Source organism: Tachyglossus aculeatus, chromosome 4 (genome assembly GCF_015852505.1).
Source record: "Tachyglossus aculeatus isolate mTacAcu1 chromosome 4, mTacAcu1.pri, whole genome shotgun sequence".
Lineage (NCBI taxonomy): Eukaryota > Metazoa > Chordata > Mammalia > Monotremata > Tachyglossidae > Tachyglossus > Tachyglossus aculeatus.
In genome coordinates this window covers 116,707,615-116,725,421 of record NC_052069.1, presented here as the reverse complement: position 1 = coordinate 116,725,421, position 17,807 = coordinate 116,707,615, and the positions used below count along the sequence as shown (strand labels likewise).

Sequence of the window (17,807 nt, the reverse complement as noted above, 5' to 3'; positions counted from 1 at the left end):
TGTCTAGTTCTAACCCTTGTATTCTCTCCCAGTGCTTTACCCACAGTAAGTGTTTAATTAATACTATTACTATTACTTTGGGGAAGCAGCGTGGCTCAGTGGAAAGAGCCCGGGCTTTGGAGTCAGAGGTCAGGGGTTCAAATCCCGGCTCCGCCAATTGTCAGCTGTGTGACTTTGGGCAAGTCACTTCACTTCTCTGGGCCTCAGTTACCTCATCTGTAAAATGGGGATTAAGACTGTGAGCCTCCCGTGGGCCAACCTGATCACCTTGCAACCTCCCCAGCGCTTAGAGCAGTGCTTTGCACATAGTAAGCACTTAATAAATACCATCATTATTACTTTATCGCTTTCATCCTCATATGAAATAGGGCTCATAAGACCCCAGTCCTGTTGTTGCAATTGAGAATGTGAGGATGAGTCATCCCTGGGGCAGGGGAGGAGAGTGGCCTAGTGGGTAGAGCCCGGGCTGGAAGTCAGAAGGACCTGGGTTCTAATTCCGGCTCTGTCATTTGTCTGCTGGGTCAGCTTGGGCCAGTCACTTCTCCGGGCCTCAGTTCCCTCATCTGTAAAATGGGACAGTGAGCCCCAGGGACTGTGTCCAATCTGATTACCTTGGATCTACTCTGGTGCTTAGTAAAGTGCCTGGCACATAGAAAGCACTTAACAAATACAAAAAAATATTAAGTACAGACCCTCCCCACCTTTAGAACCCTTCTCAATCAACCAATGTTATTTGTTGACGACTTCCTGTTCGTAGAGCACCCTAATAATAATAATTGTGGCATTTGTTAAGTGTATACTATGTGCCAGGCGCTGTACTAAGTGTTGGGGATAGATATAAGATAATCCGATTGGACCCAGCTGCTGCCCCACATAAGGGTCACAGTTTTAATCCCCAGTTTACAGATAAGGAAACTGAGAAATAGGGAAGTTAAATCACTTGCCCAAGATCACACAGCAGACACGAGGCAAAGCTAGGATTAGAACCCAGGACTTCTGACTCCCAAGCCTGGGCTCTTCTCAGAGAAGCCACGCTGCTTCCCTAAGCACTTGGGAGAGTACAATGCAGTCAAGTTGGTGGGCCTGTTCCATTCAAGCCCTCAGAGAACTGGCAATCTAGTGGAAAGGAAGTGAAGGTCATGAGCATAGATAACTGTTTTACAGAGTTTGAATAAGGAAGGAAAAAGTATCTTGGGAAAAACAGCATGACCTACTTGAAAGAGCCCAGGCCCGGGGGAGGACCTGGGTTCTAATCCCGGCTCCACCACTGGTCTGCTGTGTGATCTTGGGAAAATCACTTTACTTCTCTGTGCCTCAGTTATCTGAATTGTAAAATGAGGATTAAGACTGTGAGCTCCACAAAGGATATAGACTGTATCCAACTTGATTAGCTTGTATCTACCCTAGCACTTAGTACAGTTCCTGCCCATGACCCTCAGTCCCTTCTCCTTCCAGGTTTGAGATCCCTTATTTAGGAAATGGAAGCTATCACCGCCAATGTCCTCCTCCCCAACTCACAGAAACACAGGGAAATGTGCATCGCTGCTTGGACGTCAGAAGAGGAAAAGGGCTTGTGTGATTTTCAGGCACTGATAACATAAGCGCTTAGTACAGTGCTCTGCACACAGTAAGCGCTCCATGAATACCACTGATGATGATCATCACAGCTCTTGCTTACTGACGGTTCTCTCTGGGACCCAGGAGGTATCTCTGCTCGGGAATGTAAGCGTGTGAGTTTATTGTTAATATTACTAGTAATAATAATAATAATATTTGTTAGGCGCTTACTCGCCACCCTCTCTTCCTCTGGCCCTCTCCACTCTGCTCCCAGCTCTCTTGAGAGGCAGGGTGGCTGGAGAGGCACAGAGGAAGAAATGGGTCTGGAAGACCCCTGAAGTCATTCCTCGAATCGGTGATGGAGCTGACAGGGGTAGCCAAGAAAGGAGTGAACTTGAGGACAGTTCTAGTCTCAGCTCCACCACATCAATCAATCATATTTATTGAAAATTTACTGTGTGCGGACCACTGTTCTAAGCTCTTGGGGGAGTACATTACAACAGAATTAGCAGACCTGTCCCCTGCCCATAATGAGTTTACAGTCTGGAAGACAGGACAGACATGAATATGGATAAGTAATTTAAAAGAAATAATTTAAAGATATGTACGTAAGGGCCGTGGAGTTGGGGGTGCGGTGAATATCAAATGTCCAAAGGTCACAGATCCAAGTGCATAGACGGCGTGGAAGGGAGAGCGAGCCAGGGAGAAGAAGGCTTAATCCTCATGGAGAAGATGTGACCGGAATTGCGGTTTGAAGGTGGAGAGAGTGGTGGTCTGGCATATATAGAGGGGGAGGATGTGGGAGAGGGCTCAGTGGCGAGACAGATGAGATTGGGGCACAGTGACCAAAGTGGTGCTAAAGGAGTGGAGTGAGTGGGCTGGGCTTTACTAGATTAGTGAGGAGAGGTAGAATATGTGCTTTGCACATAGGAAGCGCTTAATAAAAACCATTATTATTATTAGTATAGAGTGAGCTGATCGAGTGCTTTAAAGCAGATGGTAAGAGGTTTCTGTTTGATACGGCGGTGGATGGGCAGTCATTGGAGGTTCTTGAGGAATGGGGAGGCATGGACTGAATGTTTTTGTTGTTAGAAGATCCGTGCAGTAGATTGAGGTATGGATTGGAGAGGGGAGAGACAGGAAGCCGGAAGATCAGCGAGGAGGCAGTCAAGGCGGGATAGGATAAGTGCTCGGATCAGCATAGTAGCAGTTTAGCAATGTCGTGGCCTAGTGGATAGAACAGGGGCCTGGGAGCCAAAAGGACCTGGATCCTAATCCCGGCTCCACCGCTTGTCTGTTGTGTGACTTGGGCAAGTCACTTCATTTCTCTGTGCCTCCGTTACCTGTTCTGTAAAATGGGAATTAAGACTGTGAGCTTGGGACTGCATCCAACTGAGTAACTTGTACCTACTCCAGTGCTTATTACAGTGCCTGGCACATAGTAAGTGCTTAACAAATACCACAGTTACTATTATTACAGTAAGTGCTCAATAAATACAACTGACTGACTGGCACATAATAAGTACTCAACAAATACCATGAAAAAAGAAAGCAGCTTTGACCAGGGTCCCATTCCCTGTCCTCCTCACTTCCTTTTCCTGCCCTGGGTCTCACTGAGGAAGCGCTTGCTATTTCCACTAAGTATTTATTAAGGAGCTTTGCTGCCTGGGCAGCCCCGAGGGCTAAGGGATGCCAAGTTCCTGGCCTTCCCAGCGGAAGTCCAGGGCCTAACCACGAGTCGGCCCCACGTTTCACCTTCTCGGCTACCAGCTATCATGGATGGGGAAGCCTTGACAGGTGGGAGAGCTCTGACTCGGGGCTCTGCTCGACGTGTCCCGGCCGGTCAGTCCGCAGTCATTCATTCATTCAATTGTACTTATTCAGCGCTTACTGTGTGCAAAACACTGTACTAAGCTCTTGGGAGAATACAATAATAATTGTAGCATTTGTTGAGCACTTACTACGTGCTAGGCACTGTATGTGCTAGGCTAGGTAGCTACAAGCTAATCAGGTTGGACACAATCCCGTATCCCACACGGGGCTCACAGTTTTAATCCTCATTTTACAGAAGAGGTCCAGGGAATTGAAGTGACTTGCTCAAGGTCGCACAGCGAACAAATGGGGGAGCCGGAATTAGAACCTGGGTCCTTCTGACTCCCAGTCCCGTGCTCTATCCGCTAGGCCACGTCTATCAATAAACAGACACATTCCCTGCCCACAAGCTGCTGAGAGCTTGAAGAGCGAGAGGACAGGAACAAGAAACAGTGGGAAGCAGCGTGGCCTAATGGATAGAGCCCGGGCCTTGGAGTCAGAAGGATCTAGCTTCTAATCCCAGCTCCACCACTTGTCTGCTGTGTGACCTCGGGTAAGTCACTTCACTTCTCTGGGCCTCAGTGACCTCATCTGGAAAATGGGGATTAAGAACGTGAGCCCCATTTGTCCAACCCAATTAGCTCGCATCTACTGCAGCATTTAGAACAGTGCATGACATACAGTAAGCACTTAACAAATATCATCATCATTATCATCATTCATTCATTCAATCTTATTTATTGAGCACTTACTGTGTGCCGAGCACTGTACTAAGCACTTGGGAAGTACGAGTCGGCAACATATAGAGACGGTCCCAGTGTGGCCTAGTGGAAAGAGCTTGGGCCTGAGAGTCAGAGGACCTGGGTTCTCATCCTTGCTCTACCACTTGTCTGCTGTGTGACTTTGAGCAAGCCACTTCACTTCCCTGTGCTTCAGTTACCTCATCTATAAAATGGGCATTAAATCCTCCTCCCACCGACTTGGACTGTGAGCCCTATGTGCGACAGGGACTGTATCCAACCTGATTATCTTGTATCTACCCCAGTGCTTAGTACAGTGCCTGGCACAAGTGCTTAACAAATACCCTAAAAATAAATAACAATTAAAAAAAACAAAACCCTTCCTGCCCGGTATCACTAGCATTGCCAGATTTCTGTTTGGAGTTTGCAGGACACTGACTTCGCCTACTCCTCGCTCTGGCAGAGAGGCTGAGCCTGGGTCACTCTGAGACCCCTCCTGACTGACCCAGCCATAAAATCCACAAATTCCCTGCGGTCCGGATCACTGTTCTAAAAAAAACTGTTCAGTCCACGTCTCCCCACTCCTCAAAAATCTGCGGTAGTTGCTCATTCATCTCCGCATCAAACAGAAACTCCTCACCACCGGCTTTAAGGTGCTCGATCGGCTCACCCCTCCGTATCTCCTATTAGAAGCCCAACTGCACGCTTCGCTCGTCTAATGTACCTCAACTTTGTCTGTCTCATCTCTAACCCCTTGACAACTCCCTCCCTCTTCCTCTACCAGACTTGGTATACAGACCACCACTCTCCACCTTTAAAGCTCTGCTAAAGTAATATCTTCTCCAAGAGGCCTTCTTTGCCTAACCTTATTTCCCCGTAGGTCTGTACCCCTTAAGCACTTTGGTATTCATTATCACCCCCCTCAGCCCCACAACACTTAGGGACATTTCCTGATATTCCACCACTTCCTCTATCTGTAATTTGTTTTAATATCTGTCTCTTCTACTAGGCTGAAAGAACAATGCTTGGCACATAGTAAGCGCTTAACAAATACCATCATTATTATTATTATTGAGGGCAGGGGTCCCACCTACCAACTCTATCTTGGTACAGTGATTAATTGGATGATGACTGAGGCAGTTAGCTACCCTGTTGAGTACTTCATGCCCTCTCAGCAGTCAAATAATCAATCAATGGTGTTTATTGAGTGCTTAGAGTGGCAGAATACTGTGCTAAGTGCTTGGGAGAATACATTACAGCAGAGCTGGGAGACCCATTCCCTGCCTACAAGGAGCTTACACTGTAGAGGGGTCAGTCACTGGTATTTATTGAGGGCTTATTGTGTGCAGAGCACTATACTAAGCGCTTGGGAGAGTACAATATAACAATAAACAGACATATTCCCTGCCCACAATGATCTTACAGTCTAGAGGGGGAGGCAGACATTAATATAAAGAAAAAAAGTAAATAAATTAAGGATATGTACATAAGTTCTGTGGGGCTGAGGGTGAATAGATGAATACATAAATAAATAAATAAAGGCTATGTACATAAGTTCCATGGGGCTGAAGGTTACAGACTCAGGTGCATAAATGACACAGAAGGGAGAGGGCCTCAGGGAAAAGAGAGCTTCAACTGGAAAGGCCTCTTGGAGGAGATGAGATCTTAATAAGGCTTTGAAGAGTGGTGGTCTGGCAAATTATGGAGAAGGAGGGAGTTCCAGGCCATAGGCAGGATGTGGGAAAGGGGTCAGCGGTGGGACAGAAGAGATCACGGCACAGTGAGTAAGCTGGCACTAGAGGAGTGAAATGTGTGCAGGCTAGGTTGCAGATCAGTGAGGAGAGGTAAGATGGGGTGAGCTGATTGAGGGCTTTAAAGCTGCTCGTCAGCACTTTCCCCATTGTGATTGTCTTATTGGGTGATAGGGAGGCCCTAGGGCAGGGGAATGTAGTGGAGGAGCAGGAGGGACTAGGGAAACTTTGGGACATGTGGGATGGCGGAGGTTTGAGCCAAACCACTGATTTGGGCTTGAGGTGAGATCTAACTCCCAAGGATAATGAGGTGGGGTGGGGGTGGAAAGGGTGGGAATCTCCAGGGAAGAGGGAAAAGGACAGGGCAATCCATCGATGGTTTGTATTTAATTATTTATTTACTGAGCGCTCACGGTGTGCAGAGCACTGTACTAAGCATTTGGGAGCATATGCTAGAAAAATATAACAGACACATCTCCTTCTTCCTTGCCCTTTGGGAGGAAGATGGGGATTTCATACCTCGGTACGGAGCCGCTGGAAGAGATCACCCGGGAATCAGGGCCAGAGATAGAACCCAGCCAGGTGCCCTGACCCTCCAGCCCATGCAGAGGGACAGTGGTCTCTGCCTTTGAGATGACAAAGAGCAGACTGTGGACTGTAAGCTCGTTGTGGTCAGGGAAAGTGTCTGTTTATTGTCATATTGTACTCTCCCAAGTGCTTAGTACAGTGCTCCGCACAAAGTAAGCCCTCAACACAATTGAATGAATGAAAGCAGAAAATCGATTCTTTCTCTCTCCACCCTCCTCCTCTTCCTCCTCCTTCCCCAAGCTGCTTTTGTCTCTGCCCTCGGCTCTGAAGCCCTGGAGGATAAAGATGTGTTAATGAGGACCCGGAGAACCCCTTAATGAAGCCCATTGTCATGGCTTTGTCATTTCTAGAGGGGGTGTGTTTGTGTGCGTGGAAGGGAGGATGGGGGGGAAGCTTCCATGGGATCTCTATTTGGTCCCATTGTTATTTGGGGTCACCCCGTGGTGGGAATCGGATGTCACCCCTGACCTTTTCCCGGGCCCGGGTGGGGGACTGCCTTGACTCAACATCACCTCTCCGCTCTGTAGCCACGGAGGCTTCCAAGGGGGTGGTTTCGCTAATGGAGGCTTGTGTCCCTGGGGAGGGTCATGTGGCAGGGAGGTTCTCCATCCAGCTGCCAGGTCACCTAACATCTGTCCATCTTCAGCCCTCTGCCTTGCCTAACTCTCCGTGGGGGGGAGGGAGATGAGAGTTTTCCATCAAATCGGCAGCTGCCTCTGGGCTGGAGCACAACCCTTGTTTATAAAGGACACTTAGCAACCTCGCCTGGAAACCAGGAAGGGAAGAACCTGGAACCAGAGAAGGAAGGGTTTGGCCAAGGATGGAATTCAACCCTAGATAGGGCAGGTTGACCCCATTTCACCTATTCCTTGTACCGGATTACGGCAGGATGTTTGTTATTGTTAATAATAATAATGATAATGGCATTTATTAAGCGCTTACTAGGTGCAAAGCACTGTTCTAAGCGCTGGGGAGGTTACAAGGTGATCAGGTTGGCCCATGGGGGGGCTCCCAGTCTTCATCCCCATTTTACAGAGGAGGGAACTGAGGCCCAGAGAAGTCAAGTGACTTGCCCAAAGTTACACAGCTGACAAGCGGCGGAGCCGGGATTTGAACCCATGACCTCCGACTCCAAAGCCCGGGCTCTTTTCCATTGAGCCACGCTGCTTCTCAAGCACACTGCTTATTATTGAGAAGTAGCATGCCCCCCAAGCCCCCACCGCCTTCTAGACTGTGAGCCCGCTATTGGGTACAGACCATCTCTATATGTTGCCAACTTGGACTTCCCAAGCGCTTAGTATAGTGCTCTGCACACAGTAAGCGCTCAATAAATACGATTGAATGAATGAATGGAAAGTCAGAGGACCTGGGTTCTAATGCCAGCTCTGCCTTTTGTCTGCTGTGTGACCTTGTTTTACTTGTACATATTTACTATTCTATTTATTTTGTTAACGATGTGCATTTAGCTTTAATTCTATTTGTTCTGATGACTTGACACCTGTATATATGTTTTGTTTTGTTGTCTGTCTCCCCCCTCTAGACTGTGAGCCCATTGTTGGGTAGGGACCGTCTCTATATGTTGCCAACTTGGACTTCCCAAGCGCTTAGTCCAGTGCTCTGCACACAGTAAGCGCTCAATAAATACGATTGAATGAATGAATGAATGAATGTACTTGGGCAATTTGTTTAACTTTTCTGTGCCTCATCGGGATTAAGACTGTGAGCCCATTGTTGGGTAGGGATCCTCTCTATATGTTGTCAAATTGTACTTTCCAAGCGCTTTGGTACAGTGCTCTGCACACAGTAAGTGCTCAATAAATACGATTGAATGAATTAATTAGATTGTATCTACCCCTGCATTTAGTACAGTGCCCGGCCCATAGTATGCACTTAAATAACGTCAACATGTTTTGTTTTGTTGTCTGTCTCCCCCTTCTAGACTGTGAGCCCGTTGTTGGGTAGGGACCATCTCTATATGTTGCCAACTTGTACTTCCCAAGCGCTTAGTACGGTGCTCTGCACACAGTAAGCGCTCAATAAATGCGATTGAATGAATGAATATAATACCAACAACAACAAAAAAAGCAGGAGGGAGAACAGGTATCAAATCCCCATTTTATGATTAGAATCCAGGTCCTGTGCTCTTTCCATTAGGCCACACTGCTTATCATTTTGCTTAGGTTGTAAATTCCTGGCAAGGATCTCGTCTACTTACTCTGTATTTGGTGCCTGTAAATGTGACTTGATAATGCTGATGGTGGGTTATGGGTCAGAGAGGTCAGTGGGGATTCTGGTTCTTGACCAGAGACCGAACTTCCATTTTGCAGTTTGCCCTTGAAGAGCTCCTGAAAAGAAGACACCCCTCTGCATTCAGCCCCTTCCCACCTTCTGTAGGAGGGCAACTGACTAATGAAATAGCCCATCAGTGGTATTTGTTGCGTGCTCACTGTGTACAGAACACACTACTATTATTTGTACTGACATCTGTCTCCCCACTACCCCCTCATCCCCCCAGAGTGTGAGCTCTTGTGGGCAGGGATTGTCACTGTTTATTGTTGTATCTACCCCAGCGCTTAGTACCATGCCTGGCGTATGATAAGCACTTGACAAATCTGATTTTTTAAAAAGTGCCATGGAGCTGAGGGGCAGGCGAATATCAAACGCCTAAGGGTCTATGCCAAGTGCACAGAAGACGCAGAAGGGAGAGGGAGCCAGGCAAAAGAGGTCTTGATTGTGAAAGGCCTCTTAGAGGAGATGTGGCTTTAACTAGGCCCAAGAAGCAGCGTGGCCTAGCGGGTAGAGCATGGGCTTGGGAGTCAGAAGGACCTGGGTTTTAATCCTGCCTCCGCCACTTGTCTGCTTTTTGATGTGGGGCAAGTCACTTCACCTCCCTGTTCCCTCATCTGTAAAATGAGGCCCAGGTGGGACAGGGACTGTGTCCAACCTGATTTCCAGCACTAATCTCTCTCCCTCTCTGCAGTCTCACATTTCTTCCTGCCTTCAAGACGTCTCTACTAGGATGACCTCCTGTCACTTCACACAACATGTCTAAAACAGAACTCCTTATCTTCCCACCCAAACCCTGTCCTTCTGTCTTTCCCATCCCTGTAGACGGCACCACCATTCTTCCTGTCTCACAAGCCTTTAACCTTGGCCTTATCCTTCACTCCTCTCTCCCATTCATTCATTCAAACATATTTATTGAGCGCTTACTGTGTGCACAGCACTGTACTAAGCGCTTGGGAAGTCAACCCACATAGTCAATCCATCACTAAATCCTGTCAATTCGACCTTCACGACATGTACTTCCCAAGCGCTTAGTACAGTGCTCTGCACACAGTAAGCGCTCAATAAATATGATTGAATGAATCACTAAAATCTGCTCTTTCCTCTCCACACTTATCCTATCCCACCTTGATTACTGTATCAGCCTTCTTGCCGACGTCCCTGCCTCCTGTCTCTCTCCGCTCCAGTCCACATTTCACTCTGCTGCCCGGATCATTCTTCTGCAAAAACATTCAGGTCACGTTTCCCCATTCCTCAAGAAACTCCGGTGGTTGCCCATCCACCTCAGCATCGAACAGAAGCTCCTCACCATTGGCTTTAAAGGACTCAATCACCTTGCCCTCACTTTTCTCCTACTACAACCCAAACCACACACTTGGCTTCTAAATGCCAACTTTCTCACCATACCTCGATCTCGTCTATCTCGTCGCTGACTTCTCGCCCACGTCCTACCCCTGGCCTGGAACGCCCTCCCTCCTCATATCCGACAATGACTCTCCCCACTTTCAAAGCCTTACAGAATCTCCTCCAGGAGGTCTTCCTGGACTAAGCCTTCCTTTTCCTCTTCTCCCACTCCCTTCTGCGTCTGACTTGCTCCCCCCCATTCAGTCCCACAGCACTTATGCACACATCTATAATTTTATTTATATTAATGTCTGTCTCCCCCTCTAGACTAAGTTCACTGTGGACAGGGATGTGTCTGTCAAATTATGTTGAACTCTCGCAAATGCTTAGTACAGTGTTCTGCACACAGTAAGCACTCAATAAATACCACTGACTGACTGATTTGCTTGAATCCACCCTCGCATTTAGAACAATGCCTAACACATAGTAAGCGCTTAAATACCATGGTTATTTAACAAGCACTTAGTACAGGGCTCACTGTAAGCGCTCAATAAATTCCATTGATGACGATAAAGCCTTAAAGGTGGGGAGAATGGTGATCTGGCATATGTAGCTGGGGAGGGAATTCAGAGTCTTTTCAGAATCAAACAACGGAACAGCTGACATGGGTAAATCATTGGAAAGTTTTCCGTTTTTCTCTCTCCTCGTGTTCACACCCCTCTTCCACCCAGCGGTAACTGCCCGGTCTCTTCGGGGCTTTCCTCCCTTTCCAACCCCTTTGTCAGCATCTCCTGGAACGTGTCTATCAACGCTTGTTGGATTGTACTCTCCCAAGCACTTAGTACAGTGCTCTGCGCACAGTAAGTGCTCAATAATTATCACTGATTGATCAGTTCAGCGTGAGAGTCCCGGAGGAGTTGTTGAATTGACCGATCCTGGACTATGCCCAGCAACTTAACCAGACGAATTGCCAACTTCGCTTTATGCCGTGTTCACCCTGGCACACGACCAGCGATCCTCGGTTCTCACCCCCCGCATCCAGAATGTGGCACGCTCCAATCTGGTCCAACTATCCAGCAGGCGAAGGACAACAGCTCTGCATGGAGTTAGGTCCCCTGGGGACTGGGAGCCAGAGGATCTGGTTTCTAATCCCGGCTCTACCACTCCCCTGCCGCGTGGCCTCAGGCAAGTCACTTAACTTCTCTGGGCCTCAGTTTCCTCATCTGTAAAATGGGGATTAAATACCTGTTCTCCCACCCCACCTATACTGTGATCTCCATGTGGTACAGGGACTGCATCCAACCTGGGGTTGTATTTACCCCAATGTTTAGTACAGTACTTGGCTCACAGGAGTAATGGCAGACATAGTATTTCTGCCACAGTATTAAAGTGCAGCACGCTTTAATAAACGCTGGGAGAGAATGCACATGTTAAAATTAGACACGGTCCCTGTTATAATAATAATTATTATTATGATGATGGGGTTGAAATTCTTTCTCCTACTTCCTCTGATGAGCTGTTCTGGCTAATACGACAAATACCATGTAGAGCCTTATAGCTCTCTGAATTCAAATTCTGGAATCCTCCCTCTTCAGGATATTCCAGGTCCAGGGCAGGAAAGGTGAGAAGAGGGATGTTCCGAATGGAGAAGTCATATGGCAACAAGGCTTTCAAACGCACTAGCCCAAGTTCTTTCACTCATGGGATTGCAAGCAGGGGAGTTTCAGGTGAAACTGTTTATTGTGGTACTTACTATGAGCCAAGATCATCAATTCTCTGGCCCATTCGGGGCTCACAATCTAACCTAACGTGGATCTGAGAGGCATGAAGAGCTTCCATCCACCATCAACTGAAGCAGTTTTAGAGAAGCCACCATGAGGGAAGCGGCCTGACCTAATGGACTGGCCTGAGCATTCACTCATTCAATCGTATTTATTGAGCGCTTACTGTGTGCAGAGCACTGTACTGAGCGCTTGGGAAGTACAAGTTGGCCACATATTAGCGACAGTCCCTACTAAACAGCGGGCTCACAGTCTAGAAGGGGGAGACAGACAATGAAACAAAACATATTAACAAAATAAAATAAATAGAATAGTAAATATGTACCGGTAAAATAAATAGAGGAATAAATCTGTACAAACATATATACAGGTGCTTTGGGGAGGGGAAGGAGGTAGGGCGAGGGGATGGGGAGGGGAAGAGGAATGAGGGGGCTCAGTCTGGGAAGGCCTCCTGGAGGAGGTGAGCTCTCAGTAGGGCTCAGTAGAGAATCAGAGGACCAGGGTTGTAATCAACCAATGATATTTATTGAGCGCTTGCTGTGTGCTTAGCCCTTTACTAAACATTTGAGAAAGTACAATATAAAAAAAAAGTGAGCCCACTGTTGGGTAGGGACCGTCTCTCTATGTTGCCAACTTGTACTTCCCAAGCGCTTAGTACAGTGCTCTGCACACAGTAAGCGCTCAATAAATACAATTGAATGAATGAATGAATGAATGACTTGGTAGATACGTCCCCTGCCCACAACAAGCTCCCAGTCTAGAGGGTAATCCTGGCTCTGCCCACCTTCCTGCTGCTGGGCAACCTCGGATGAGACCCTTAGTTCTTCTGGGCTGCAGATTCCCCATCTGCAAAGTGGAGATTAAAACACCTATTCTCCCTCCTACTTGGACAACGAGTGTCACGTGGAACAGCGACTGTGTCCGACCTACCTTGGATCTACCCCAGGGCTTGGCGCATAGTTAGCGCTTAACGAATACCACCATTATTTTTAATTGAACTACTCACGAGCCGTGGAGCCGTCGTCCATTTACCGGTCCATCTTCTTTGGGGCTCCTTCAATCCCGCGGTCGGTCGTTGCGGGCGGGGGATGCGTCTACCCGCTCCGTTGTACCGGCCTCTTCCTAGCGCTTAGTACAGTGCTCTGCCCCACAGTAAGCGCTCAATCAAACCGACTGATTGCTTGAAGCGGGAGCCTGCTGTGTGGGGTTGAACCCCCAGCCACCGACCCCGTGGATTTGGGCGTTTCGAGTCTCCCTGTGCCCTTGGAATGGGTCGTCGGTGCTGAAAACTCTGGACCGGAGTTAAGTCCGAGCTGGACAGCTTGGCTCAGAGGAAAGAGCCCGGGCTTGGGAGTCGGAGGTCGTGGGTTCTAATCCCGGTTCCGCCACTTGCCAGGTGTGTGACGTGGATTAGTGGAAAGAGCCCGGGCTTGGGAGTCAGAGGTCGTGGGTTCTAATCCCTGTTCCGCCGCTTGTCAGCTGTGTGACTTTAGGCAAATCACCTCACTTCTCTGTGCCTCAGTTGCCTCATCTGTAAAATGGGGATTAGGACTGTGAGCCCCACGGGGGCCAACCTGATCACCTTATATCTACCCCAGCGCTTAGAACAGTGCTTGGCACGTAGTAAGCACTTAACAAATACCATCATTATTGTTAAGTCACTTCTCTGGGCCTCAGTGACCTCATCTGTAAAATGGGGATGAAGACTGTGAGCCCCACGGGGGACAAACTGATTACCTTGTTTCCCTCCCAGCACTTGGCACATAGTAAGCGCTTATCAAATACCATCATTATTAGTACAGTGCTCTGCACACAGTAAGTACTTAACAAATACCATCATTATTATTAAGTCACTTCTCTGGGCCTCAGCGACCTCATCTGTAAAATGGGGATGAAGACTGTGAGCCCCACGGGGGACAACCTGATCATCTTATATCTACCCCAGTGCTTAGAACAGTGCTTGGCACATAGCAAGCACTTAACAAATACCATCATTATTGTTAAGTCACTTCTCTGGGCCTCAGTGACCTCATCTGTAAAATGGGGATGAAGACTGTAAGCCCCACGGGGGACAAACTGATTACCTTGTTTCCCCCCCAGCACTTGGCACATAGTAAGCGCTTATCAAATACCATCATTATTAGTACAGTGCTCTGCACACAGTAAGTGCTTAACAAATACCATCATTATTATTAAGTCACTTCTCTGGGCCTCAGCGACCTCATCTGTAAAATGGGGATGAAGACTGTGAGCCCCACGGGGGACAACCTGATCATCTTATATCTACCCCAGTGCTTAGAACAGTGCTTGGCACATAGTAAGCGCTTAACAAATACCATCATTATTGTTAAGTCACTTCTCTGGGCCTCAGTGACCTCATCTGTAAAATGGGGATGAAGACTGTGAGCCCCACAGGGGACAAACTGATTACCTTGTCATTGTCCCCCCAGTGCTTGGCACATAGTAAGCGCTTAACGAACACCATCATTATTATTAAGTCACTTCTCTGGGCCTCAGTGACCTCATCTGTAAAATGGGGATGAAGACTGTGAGCCCCACCGGGGACAAACTGATTACCTTGTTGTTGTCCCCCCGGCGCTTGGCACATAGTAAGTGCTTAACAAACACCATCATTATTAGTACAGTGCTCTGCACACAGTAAGCGCTTAGCAAATGCCATCATTATTATTAAGTCACTTCTCTGGACCTCAGTGACCTCATCTGTAAAATGGGGATGAAGACTGTGAGCCCCACGGGGGACAACTTGATCATCTTATATCTACCCCAGTGCTTAGAACAGTGCTTGGCACATAGTAAGCGCTTAACAAATACCATCATTATTGTTAAGTCACTTCTCTGGGCCTCAGTGACCTCATCTGTAAAATGGGGATGAAGACTGTGAGCCCCACGGGGGACAACCTGATCACCTTATATCTACCCCAGCGCTTAGAAAAGTGCTTGGCACATAGTAAGCGCTTAACAAATACCATCATTATTATTAGGTCGCTTCTCTGGGCCTCAGCGACCTCATCTGTAAAACGGGGATGAAGACTGTGAGCCCCACGGGGGCCAAACTACCTTGTCGTTGTCCCCCCGGCACTTGGCACGTAGTAAGCGCTTAACAAACACCATCATTATTATTAGGTCACTTCTCTGGGCCTCAGCAATCTCATCTGTAAAACGGGGATGAAGACTGTGAGCCCCACGGGGGCCAAACTACCTTGTCGTTGTCCCCCCAGCGCTTGGCACATAGTAAGTGCTTAACAAACACCATCATTACTATTAGGTCACTTCAGTAAGCACTTAAATACCATCATTATTCTTGTCACTTCTCTGGGCCTGTGACCTCATCTGTAAAATGGGGATGAAGACTGAGCCCCACAGAGGACAAACTGATTACCTTGTCGTTGTCCCCCCAGCGCTTGGCACATAGTAAGCACTTAACAAACACCATCATTATTATTAGGTCACTTCTCTGGGCCTCGGCGACCTCATCTGTAAAATGGGGATGAAGACTGGGAGCCCCACGGGGTCCAAACTACCTTGTCGTTGTCCCCCCGGCGCTTGGCACGTAGTAAGCGCTTAACAAACACCATTATTATTATTAGGTCGCTTCTCTGGGCCTCAGCAACCTCATCTGTAAAACGGGGATGAAGACTGTGAGCCCCACGGGGGCCAAACTACCTTGTCGTTGTCCCCCCGGCGCTTGGCACGTAGTAAGAGCTTAACAAACACCATCATTATTATTAAGTCACTTCTCTGGGCCTCAGCGACCTCATCCGTAAAACGGGGATGAAGACTATGAGCCCCACGGGGGCCAAACTACCTTGTCGTTGTTCCCCCAGCGCTTGGCACATAGTAAGCACTTAACAAACACCATCATTATTATTAGGTCACTTCTCTGGACCTCAGCGACCTCATCTGTAAAATGGGGATGAAGACTGTGAGCCCCACAGGAGACAAACTACCTTGTCGTTGTCCCCCCGGCGCTTGGCACATAGTAAGCGCTTAACAAACACCATCATTATTATTAGGTCACTTCAGTAAGCACTTAAATACCATCATTACTACTGTCACTTCTCTGGGCCTGTGACCTCATCTGTAAAATGGGGATGAAGACTGGGAGCCCCACGGGGGCCAAACTACCTTGTCGTTGTCCCCGCAGCGCTTGGCACATAGTAAGCGCTTAACAAACACCATCATTATTATTAGGTCACTTCTCTGGGCCTCAGCGACCTCATCTGTAAAACGGGGATGAAGACTGTGAGCCCCACAGGGGCCAAACTACCTTGTCGTTGTCCCCCCAGCGCTTGGCACACAGTAAGCGCTTAACAAACACCATCATTATTATTAGGTCACTTCAGTAAGCACTTAAATACCATCATTATTACTGTCACTTCTCTGGGCCTGTGACCTCATCTGTAAAATGGGGATGAAGACTGGGAGCCCCACGGGGGCCAAACTACCTTGTCGTTGTCCCCGCAGCGCTTGGCACATAGTAAGCGCTTAAGAAACACCATCATTATTATTAAGTCACTTCTCTGGGCCTCAGCGACCTCATCTGTAAAACGGGGATGAAGACTGTGAGCCCCACGGGGGCCAAACTACCTTGTCGTTGTCCCCCCGGCACTTGGCATGTAGTAAGCGCTTAACAAACACCATCATTATTATTAGGTCACTTCTCTGGGCCTCAGCGATCTCATCTGTAAAACGGGGATGAAGACTATGAGCCCCACGGGGGCCAAACTACCTTGTCGTTGTCCCCCCAGCGCTTGGCACATAGTAAGCGCTTAACAAACACCATCATTACTATTAGGTCACTTCAGTAAGCACTTAAATACCATCATTATTATTGTCACTTCTCTGGGCCTGTGACCTCATCTGTAAAATGGGGATGAAGACTGAGCCCCACGGGGGACAAACTGATTACCTTGTCGTTGTCCCCCCAGCGCTTGGCACATAGTCAGCGCTTAACAAACACCATCATTATTATTAGGTCGCTTCTCTGGGCCTCAGTGACCTCATCTGTAAAACGGGGATGAAGACTGTGAGCCCCACGGGGGACAAACTACCTTGTCGTTGTCCCCCCGGCGCTTGGCACATAGTAAGCGCTTAACAAACACCATCATTATTATTAGGTCGCTTCTCTGGGCCTCAGCGACCTCATCTGTAAAACGGGGATGAAGACTGAGCCCCACGGGGGCCAAACTACCTTGTCGTTGTCCCCCCAGCGCTTGGCACATAGTAAGCGCTTAACAAACACCATCATTATTATTAGGTCACTTCTCTGGACCTCAGCGACCTCATCTGTAAAATGGGGATGAAGACTGTGAGCCCCACAGGGGCCAAACTACCTTGTCGTTGTCCCCCCGGCGCTTGGCACATAGTAAGCGCTTAACAAACACCATCATTATTATTAGGTCACTTCAGTAAGCACTTAAATACCATCATTACTACTGTCACTTCTCTGGGCCTGTGACCTCATCTGTAAAATGGGGATGAAGACTGGGAGCCCCACGGGGGCCAAACTACCTTGTCGTTGTCCCCGCAGCGCTTGGCACATAGTAAGCGCTTAACAAACACCATCATTATTATTAGGTCACTTCTCTGGGCCTCAGCGACCTCATCTGTAAAACGGGGATGAAGACTGAGCCCCACGGGGTCCAAACTACCTTGTCGTTGTCCCCCCGGCGCTTGGCACGTAGTAAGCGCTTAACAAACACCATTATTATTATTAGGTCGCTTCTCTGGGCCTCAGCAACCTCATCTGTAAAACGGGGATGAAGACTGTGAGCCCCACGGGGGCCAAACTACCTTGTCGTTGTCCCCCCAGCGCTTGGCACGTAGTAAGAGCTTAACAAACACCATCATTATTATTAAGTCACTTCTCTGGGCCTCAGCGACCTCATCCGTAAAACGGGGATGAAGACTATGAGCCCCACGGGGGC

The 17,807-nt window shown here is 48.2% G+C and overlaps 1 protein-coding gene across 1 annotated transcript in view; it reads right to left on the bottom strand.

Annotated features, from left to right (window-relative positions):
• Window positions 1-12,887, bottom strand: part of DYNC2I2 (dynein 2 intermediate chain 2) — a 29,584-nt gene extending 16,697 nt beyond the window's left edge. The window contains exon 1 of the mRNA XM_038745679.1: window positions 12,866-12,887. Coding sequence (XP_038601607.1) covers window positions 12,866-12,887 — 22 coding nt within the window. The remainder of the gene's footprint in view (window positions 1-12,865) is intronic.
• Window positions 12,888-17,807: the final 4,920 nt, after the last annotated feature.